Consider the following 10,085-nt stretch of genomic DNA (forward strand, 5'->3'; position numbering starts at 1 on the left):
AGTGTGCCCTAAGGTGTGGTTGGTGGTGTGCCTGTACCATTTCCCCTTATTCTCTCCCACTCTTTGATTAAATAAATAAACATATAATTTGCGAACTAATCAATTCTTGATTACTTTAAACCCGAACGGCCCATGTCTTAATCTCCCTCTTTTTTTTAAAGCGCACGCTTTAGTCTCCGACATCTATCCATCTCCGGCACAACGTACCAACCAATACCAATCAAATAAAAATAATTTGTTCTTATGTCATTGAATATTAAACTGTTCTAGCGGAACAGTGGACCTACTCTGCTTTATTCTTGGGCAGTCACACGCGCTCTGCTCTCTGCTCACTCTCTCTTCTTCCCAAAATCGCCTCTTCCTCTCGCTAAAACCCTATTTCTCTCTCTCTCTCTCTCTCTCTCTCTCTCTCTCTACAGCTCTTGAAGAGGCGGTAGAAACGAAAATATGGGGGGCCCACTTGGGGCGATCATAGGGAGATATCCGAGCAGCGATGGAGACGGGCAAATGGGGGGTGGGATTATAAGGCACAATCGAAAGTGTAGGGATTTGGTTTTTCTTGTTATTTTCGTAGCTTTTTGGGTGGCCATGATTGTGAATTCGAGCTTTGGGTTCAATCAAGGCGACCCATTAAGGTAATCTCTTGCAATCATTTTTTTTATTTTGGAATTTATTGGGATTTTTTTTGGAAGGTTAATCTTGCCCCATGTGACAATGGTAGGGTTTTGTGGGGAAATTATGGTGGCATCTTTTGATTGCATTTTGCAAACGGGTCTTTTCAAAAAAAAAAAAAGCCATTTTTGTTTTTTCTTAAAAACTGGCCTTTTGTAATTTTGGAGCTTTTATTTTTGTTGGAAATGTAGTCATAGGGAAATTTTGTATCCATGCATTTTCATTTTGAAGCGTGCTTAAAGTTGTAATCTTGAAGACTGAAAACCTTAAAACAGTGAATTTTATCGAGTTGTGGAGGTATATTTTCATTTACGTTGAGGAGCCTCACAATCTTGTTGATGATTGCGTTTGTAAGTTCAGCTTGTCTTGTGCTAATTGTTGGAAGAACTTTTTCCGGCAATTGTTTGTGGCTCTAATATTGATTTTCATGCATTTGGGTACCACTTTGCCCTGTCAACATCATCTCATAGTTGTTCCGGTTCATTTGATAATATGCTCTACTAGTATTATAAGCCATTTTGTAGGAAATATCCTCTTTTTTTTTCCAGTAAGAAAATTATCTAGTGTCAATTTGTTAAGTTCCTCAAGAGTTGGTATTCCTTTTTATATTTATTTATTTATTAATTTTTTTGGTGAGATAAAGTTGGTATTCCTTTTGGAAAAGGCTAAATGAGCTACTTCTTATTGATTACAACTGGACTCAAAAGAATAATATACATAACTGAACCTCATGCATTGCATAAAAGATTGTATGGTTTAAACTGCACCACTCATTTATTTAGTTTACAATATCGAATGGTGAATTAAGCTGTTTTTACTTTTGGCATTTGATTAACTAATCCAAGGTGATTGTTTCATTTAGGCTGACATATGGGTTGGACTACAAAGGCAATGTATGTGGAAACAAGCATGGTGACCCAGATCTACGTGAATTGGAGGTTAGATACTGGATGAATCCCAACCAAATCTACCAAAGTGCAGATAAGAGAAGCCAGTTCAAGCTCACCGATGCTAGGAGTATCTGTTTAATGGAATGCCCGACTCCTTCTGAAGATGGTCTAAATTGGGTGTGTGATTATCCCGAAGGAGACATCCACATGTCTGTGGATGATTGGATCGATAGGGACTACGATTATTACGAGTTTCTCACACCGGAGATGAGGAATAACTCTCTTCAGCTGCAAGGCCCTTGTTACCCGGTTATATTTCCTAGTGAAAATGGTAAGAAAAAAATTTAATATGTGATTCCTACAAAACGTAGTGATTGGTCCTGTATGATTTTATATTTCTTCATGGCAAGTGCAAGTTTAACAATTCATGGCTATCAATGGTAATAAATGAATGCATAAGTCGCAATTTCAAATCTAAGCCAAGTTTAGTCAGGTGCTTAGGTTCCTTGAATGGTTGTCTTTAACCTTTGGAATTGCGTATTCATTTTTCTATGCATTGTGAAGTAAATAATGGTTTTGACCTTTTTCTCTTTCTCTGCAGAATTAGTTAAGTTTACACAAAATGAATGGAAATTTCCTGCACGTGCTTATCTCTGTACCATAGGAAATTATAACTGCCTCCAATTTCTTTTTTCAGTCTTTTGGAGCTGTCAATTTATAGCACGTGCATCCAACTCATCTATGCGACACTGGCAACAGATGGGTGGAGTCAGCATTGAGGAGAACATATTAATAGATAAAACTATTCACCAGGCCGTCAACGCTCACTCTGCTGTGTTGAAGGTCCGTGAAGTTTCTCTTTTATAATTTATGTTTGATATGACTTGCGTTTACTTAATCTACTACTTTACTATGTTCAATTTTATATGCAAGGATTGCTAAATCATGCTAGAAATTAACTATATACATCAAACTACTTATATTGTCATAATGTTTACACTGTTCTTTTTATGATATACAGAGGTATATAGCTGATATTGGAAAGGCTTGGCCAGTGTTGATCGTTTGTGGAGGAATAGTTCCGCTCTTTCTGTCAGTGATCTGGCTACTGATGATTCGGTACTTTGTTGCTGCAATGACCTGGATAACTGTGATTGTCTTTGATGTTCTTATAGTATCAGTTACAATGTTTTACTACGCAAAAGGTTAGACGTATATCTGCAATATTCTTAATTCTTCTACATTCAATTAAGTTCTTTTGGCATAATCTTGCATATAATCTGCCATGTTTTTAGCAAGTTTCTAAATGTTTTTTTAATGTTTTTAGCTGGATGGATTGGGAATGATGCTGTTTCAGTTGTCATTGGTGAAAGTGATCCATATTTCAGTACTAGCGGGAGGGTAAGTTCCTATTGTTTAAAGTACTGCTTTATAAATCATTCTTCATTGCTTACCTATTCGCTTTCCAGGAATTAAGTCACCTTCGTGCTGTGGCTGTTCTGATGACAATTGTGATGATTATTGCTATTCTCGCGTCAATAGCCATTACCCGGCGCATCCTTATGGCGACATCAGTTTTAAAGGTGAGCATTATTTTGATAATAATTCTCTGTGCAATTTCTATTCTCTTCTATGATTAGTTGTCAAGCATGAGAAGTGTTCTCTTCCTGAGCATGTGAATTGTCTCCTCAGATGTTAAGCCTTTAGAAGTGAAGCCTATTTTTTAGTGGGGTGTGAAGCCCTTATGTTTGAAAACATTCTTTAGGGCTTGTTTGTTTGCATGGAAGAAGTATCTATGAGGGCATGTTTGGGAACTTGGCTTATACTCCACTTGGATTATAATCCATAAATGAATTGCAAGCTAAGTGGATTATAAGACAAAGTGTTTGGTAAAAGATGAACTGTAAGCCGCTTTTAATAGGAGAGTGTTTTGTAAATGAGTGGATTATGATCCGTTATTGTTGTTAAAATGACCAGGTTGGACATGACTCTAAATTTAAGCATTGAATAGACTTTGGAATTATCTTAACAACTTGACATTTACTTGGTCAAACTATACGGCATATAAGTCACTAAACGATAAGCTGAGTTAGGAGAGCTATTATTTTTGAGCTTATAAGCCAAAATAAGCTGGTTGCCGTTGCCAAACATGTTGCAGTGGCTTATAAGCCACAAAAATGGCTAATAAGCCACTTTGACCAGTTGCCAAACATGCCTTGAAGTAGTTGAAGTAAAGGAAATAGGTGCTATTTTTGCTACTTTTGAACGAAAAAACACGTTTGTTTGTTTGGAAGTATTTCCTCTGTGAAGCCTTTAGGTTTGAAGACTATTCTTTAGGGCTTATTTGTTGCATGGAAATAGTTATAAAGTAGTTGAAATAAAGAAAATAAATGCTATGCTACTTTTGAGCAAAGAAACATGTTTGTTTGGAAGTATTACTTCCTCTACTTTCTACATTGGTGATGTGGCGCCTATGTGTCACATTCATTACCTAAATATTTTTTTATCCCCTTGGGGCTCTGAAACGCTTCGGAATTGAACGAAAATGGGTGGGGTCCACATGTGAAGGGGTGGATGGCGTGAAATCCAAAATTCGCTGGGCTGATGCTATCTCTTCCCGAACCCCTGATTATATTAGTCATTTTTTTTGCACATGACAACTTCTTTAATGAAACAAATCACATTTATGTGGTTTTCTATTTTAACCCACTCTTTTAACTTGGTCTATTTTTGAACCCATGAACTTCTAAATTCCATCGTATACTGAAAATATCCATCGTAATTTTTTTAAAGTCAAAGATTCATATCAATGCACTATACATTATTATAAATCATTATAACTCAATCTGATGTGCTATAATATATGTTAAAATGTTGTACTATTGGTTAAATTATAATAAAGGGAGGTCAGCTCACTATAGTTTATAGAATGTATTAGTTACTTTCTAACAATATTTCAATTGTTACCCAAACAAAAGAAGTGAATGAAGTGGAAGAAGTACTACTTCCATTACTTCCAAATACGTGTGAAAAAAAAGAAAAAGAAAAAATACTTCATAATTTTATGAGTTACTTCTTTGACCTATTTTTTATTTCCAATACTTTTTGACATCCAAACAAGCCCTTAGTAGGGTGTAAAATCATTGTATGTGAAAGCCTATTTATCTATGTTCTCTTTTCTTTTTAGTTCTCCTATATTTAGGTCGGAGCCCTCGCCCCATCCCCCATTAGAGTTTCTCACATCCATTCCGTTAAGTGGGAGAGTGGGAGATTGGTCTAGAGAAAGACATGAGATGAGATTTAGTCCCACGGTGGCAAGAGGGTAAGATGGGTAGATGCACTGTTAAAAATAGCGGTAAATAGCCCCGCAATAGCGGCACTAATAGCGTTAGCGGTTCCTTCCCGCGACGCTATCGCCCGCTACGCTATCGCGCAATAGTGGTGACATACTGTGGAATATGTCTGTTCGCAAAAGCGACCAATAGTGTGTCATAACGGTAAATAGTGAGCGATTACATTCGAAATTTGCTTTTTGACTGCTATTTAAAAGCGGTTTGAGGCTTATTTTTTAAAAATTAAACTCAACCCTTGACCATTGCATTCCATCGTCTCCTGTGATTTTCAGCATACTCCTACCACCTCTCATAGCCTTTGGCACTTACCTTGATACTTTCTCTCGCCTCCTTCACCGTGAGCTCCTCTTAGGACAGTCCTGTCACTGCTAAGCTCTTCTTCTCGAAGACGACGACTTTTTGACTCCTCCAGTTATCTTCGGTATTACGTGATGGTTACATGTCTATTTCATGTTTAGAATCTCTTTAAATCATCCAATATGTACTTTTAGATTTCTTAGATTTTTCTTTAAATTTTTTTTAGTATTTATACATATCTAAATTAGACCGCTATTTGACTTTACGTTTTTTACCGTTATTTTGCCGCAATAGCCCGAAATAGCCTTAGCGATGCCTCACCGCTATGCGACGCTATCCGCTATCGATAACCTTGGGTAGATGGTTAAATATGGACGGATTGTGACTCACCAAAAGTTAATCCATTTGAGTCAATTAGGCCCAGTAGATTAGCCTAGGGTTAATGGGCCTTTTGATTTATCTGTTTTTTTTTGTTACTAATGGCTTAATTATTTACGTAGGTGGCTGCAAAGGTCATTGGTGAAGTTCAGGCACTTATTATTTTTCCTGTTCTGCCATATGCTATCCTTGCAATTTTCTACATGTTCTGGCTTTCCGCAGCCTTGAATCTTTTTAGCTCTGGTCAGATCTTGAAGAATGACTGCAGCGGAAACTGCTGTTCATATGATCTGAAATCGAACAGGGTGAACTGTGATAGTTGCTGTGGTTACAGTATCCATTACACTCCTCATATTGCAATTGCCATTCTTTTTCACTTATTTGGGTGTTTCTGGGCGACACAATTCATCATCGCATGCTCTGCGACTGTGATTGCTGGGTCAGTTGCTTCATATTATTGGGCTCGTGGGGAAATATCTGTAAGTATCTTGTGTCAGAAAGCTATCATAGATATAGACATATTCATATATGCATGCCCTAGCTTGGAATATGCCATTCTGTACTGCAATTTCTCTTGGTTCAACTTAATATACCAAAGCAAGAAAAAAAAGGAAAAAGAAAAATAAGAACAATACTTCAGGATATATGGAAAATGTGTAAGATTTCAATCATCATCTAATTTTATTCCTAATGTGGGTCATTTAATTAGCTGAAATTTTAAGCTTGACTTAGCTGCACTGAATAATTAATCAAAGTTAAGATTGTTGCATGTCTTTAAAACAAGATTCTAAATGGTGCGAGATGGTCAGTTTTTCCATAGTAGAAAAAAACTTTCATCTCTGAAGCATGAGATGGAACAGAGAATAACATCTAAAAGGATTCTCATACTATGGCCTCCTAATCTTTTTTTACGAGTTTTCAACAGATCTTTTTTTGTTTTGGGTTTTTAAATATTAGTTGCTTAAATCTCTCATATTTTGAAATTAGTTCCTCAAATCATTGAAATTGCTATTAGGACCCCCCAATTACTATGTATTTTGAAATTAGTTCCTCTAATCATTTAAATCGCTACGCGGTCCCCCACTTTTAATTTATTTTGAAATTAGTTCTTCTGATCAAGAGTAGAAGTAGCAGTTAGAGGGATTAATTGCAACAACTTATTAGAATTGGGGGACCTTATATTGATTTCAAAGATTTGACAGACTAATTTCAAACTAACTTAAGAACTTGGAGACCTAATTGCAATTTCAATGATTTGGGCAACTAATTTCAAAATATGAAAGGGGGACTATCTTTAAAAAAACCTGTTTTTTTTTTTCCGGGCGGCCTGAATGGATATTTTATCATGCAGGAGGAAATACCATTTCTCCCTGTATTTGCTTCTATGCGGCGTCTCTTGCGCTATAGCCTCGGTTCTGTGGCCCTGGGTTCTCTCGTTGTCTTCCCTGTTGAGACTGTGCGCTTTATTCTTGAGTCACTCAGACGCAGGTTGAAATTTGTTGATACTACATCTTCGAGTCGGTTAGGGAGAGTGACATCTGCATCCTCTCATTGTTGCCTTGGATGCATTGATTGGACAATTAGGTCTGTGAACCGGAATGCATATATCATGGTAAGTTTTAAGTGGTCATCGATGAAATCATATAATAGTTCTGAGGGAAAAATGCTTCCACTCTGTAGACATTTTCAAAAATGTTTCTATAAGTTGACTACTCAAAGTTGAAAAACCTTATCCTTTTTTAAGCTTTGCTCCGCCCCCTTTATGTTGCTTTATTTTTTTAAAATATCAATTATTATCCTTGTCTCCACATCTTCTCTATGTTTATATAATTCATCCACTTTCCATATGAATCTATCAGCTTTAATATGTTTCTACCTACACTTAATGGAAAATTTCCTCCCTAATAATCTATCCACTTTTCGTATGAATTTATCTATTCATATATTTCGATCTTTGTTCTGTAAATCCTATATAGTATTCCACTTTTCATAGTAAACTATCTACTTTTCATAGATGTACTTTTCATATGAATATTTCTGCATCTATTTAACATGTTAGCTTTTCACATGATAGATTATCCTTGGAGAAATTATATATATTCTTCGAGTACAAGTATGGATCAATGAACTCGTGAAAACCAGAGATACTGAACATAACATTTTATTCATCTGACATTCTTTGTTTTTCTCATGTCCATTAGAAATCTTTTTGCAGTCATGTTACTGACATGCGTTATTATTTCCAGATCGCCATCACTGGTAAAGGATTCTGCAAAGCTTCTTCAATTGCGACGGGTCTCATTATGAACAACATTTTGCGTATTGGGAAAGTAAATGTTATTGGAGATATTATCCTCTTTCTCGGCAAGTTCTGCGTCAGCCTTTTCTGTGCCTTGTTTGCATTCCTCATGCTGGACACTCACAAGTACAAATCTTCCCATAACAAGATCTCCTCTCCTCTGTTTCCTGTTCTGGTAAGTTTCTCATAACTCATTTATAACATGGTTATCGCTCTGTCTATCAATATAAGTCATAGACATCATTACTGCCATAGTACTATCAGTCTCTTAAAATTATTTTCACGTCAAAATGGGAAAGGCTATCGAGCACAATTCAGAGTAGAGCCTGGTTGTTGTACAGATAGAGGCTACAAGTTCTGGCATGAGGATCACACAAGTTATTGTTTACTGCAATCTTGATAGAATGTGGGGTTAATTGCAGATACATCCCCGTACTATTGAGGGTCTAGCCTCTTATATCCTAGAACTGTTAATTAGCACACCAGACGATGAGATGTCACATGTGAATCACATGACCGTATTACTTTTTGCCCTCAATTTTAATTCAAGAAAAAGTCTAAACTGCTCTTTGAATTGAGCGCAAAATAGTAAAAGTACTAATAAAATAGTTTAGGGATAGGATATAAGTGGTTTCATCATACTAACAAAAAGTGGTGATCAAGCAACGGTAAAGCACTTGCTTGACCTTGCAGTCAATAGTTAAGAAGCATCTAGAATGCCCTCTGTAGTTCATCTTGCAAATAATAGGAACAATGTTGTTTTCCGGTTATGTAATAACTTCTGTGTGTGTCGAGTATTATGTAGTTGTTAAGTGTTCCCGTAACACCTTTCCGCTATTAAGTTATTCTTATTAGGCTCTGCTGTCAACTCATTAAGTTGAGGAAATCAATATACGTGTACTGTATGATTATTTGTTGCTTTTAGATTCTACAGGTTGACCCTCGGCCTTATAGCTGGGCCATGCTGACATTTTTAGTGAATACACATAGTGTCTGTACGTTAGTATCAGATGTATCTGCATTCATCCTATAACTTATACTCTATATATCTGAACATTAATTTTATGTTTTTCCTCCAGGTATCCTGGGGCTTAGGTTACATTGTCGCAACCCTCTTCTTTGGAGTGGTTGAGATGGCAATCGACACTATCATCCTCTCCTTCTGCCAAGATGCAGAAGAACATCAAGGGACGGCACAGTACGCTCCTCCTCTTCTCATGGAGACACTCGATAGCCAAGGAGAGATGCAGAGACTAACCCAAGGATCATAAGCATGTTATCTTTTACTTTCCTTTTCCCCCCCTGTTGTAGTTTACTATGAAAGCTCATTTTCTTGTTATGCTACTATGATTGTTCTTTGCTCGAATCGTTATTCTTCAGCCCGTGTATCAAAGTCAAAGGTCTCTTTTACTCGAGCATATTTTGCTCGAAAAAAGCTCAATGCTTTCAACTGATTTTTGCAGCTTTGTTTTCTGTTTGGAAGCAAACTTGCGCATGAGCTAAGCAAGAAAGAAGGCGGGAACCTGGATGGATAAGTGTTTTTTTCCCTTTCTTTTTATTTTGGCTCAGTTGATTTTCACAGTAGAAGATTTTTAGTGTCATGAGGGTTATCCCTCCTTCCCTTTATAAATTGGTGGTTCGCCTAAGGTCGCTAATGGCAATTAGTGGGTTATTCTTATTTTTCTTGTGATGGGTGTTTGGTTCACTAGTGGAAAAGAATAGGATTAGGAAAACAATGTTTTTATGGATTCCTTCTCAATCTATAAAAATTTCAAGGATAATTTTTTGTTGTCATATAATGTTTTGAAATCTCATTTTTTTCTTTTTATGTTTGTTTCATAATATGAAAATATAGAATCTAACTTTATAGAAATCCTCAAATTCCTATTTTTTGTTGGTTTAGAATGAGAAATTTTTGGGATAAATGGATGGCAACACAATAGGTAAACTTATCACTCGCTAGGGCTTGGACAAAATATGAATAAGTAAGAAATTAGGGTAATCTTATCTGTTTGTCAAAATTCAAAACCAAAAAAATTATGATTTTAACGATTAGTTCTAAGACCTTAGAGGCTATAAATGTGGTTCGAAGCTCGAAATCAAAATTTATAACAAATTATTAGCATGTAAAGACTAACTAGCATGTAAAAAAATCAAAGTTCGACTGTCAAAGCATCCATGATAAAAAACCATCCA

At 36.3% G+C, this 10,085-nt stretch overlaps 1 protein-coding gene across 1 annotated transcript; it reads left to right on the plus strand.

Moving 5' to 3' along the window:
• LOC109848654 (choline transporter-like protein 2) lies at positions 318 to 9,417 on the plus strand. The gene is made up of 10 exons (XM_020418272.1): positions 318 to 635; positions 1,535 to 1,893; positions 2,260 to 2,405; positions 2,584 to 2,767; positions 2,890 to 2,963; positions 3,032 to 3,145; positions 5,713 to 6,069; positions 6,942 to 7,202; positions 7,837 to 8,064; positions 8,969 to 9,417. The coding sequence occupies exons 1-10, from the start codon at positions 448 to 450 to the stop codon at positions 9,158 to 9,160; spliced, it is 2,103 nt and encodes a 700-aa protein (XP_020273861.1). The 5' UTR covers positions 318 to 447; the 3' UTR covers positions 9,161 to 9,417.

Source organism: Asparagus officinalis, chromosome 7 (assembly GCF_001876935.1).
Source record: "Asparagus officinalis chromosome 7, Aspof.V1, whole genome shotgun sequence".
NCBI classification, from domain to species: domain Eukaryota; kingdom Viridiplantae; phylum Streptophyta; class Magnoliopsida; order Asparagales; family Asparagaceae; genus Asparagus; species Asparagus officinalis.

Excerpts from the sequence above, each read along its gene's own strand:
- LOC109848654 (XM_020418272.1), top strand. The coding sequence starts at position 448 with ATGGGGGGCCCACTTGGGGCGATCATAGGGAGATATCCGAGCAGCGAT. Across the intron at positions 1,894-2,259 it reads TATATTTCCTAGTGAAAATG|TCTTTTGGAGCTGTCAATTT; the intron begins GTAAGAAAAAAA and ends TTCTTTTTTCAG. Across the intron at positions 3,146-5,712 it reads TGGCGACATCAGTTTTAAAG|GTGGCTGCAAAGGTCATTGG; the intron begins GTGAGCATTATT and ends TTATTTACGTAG.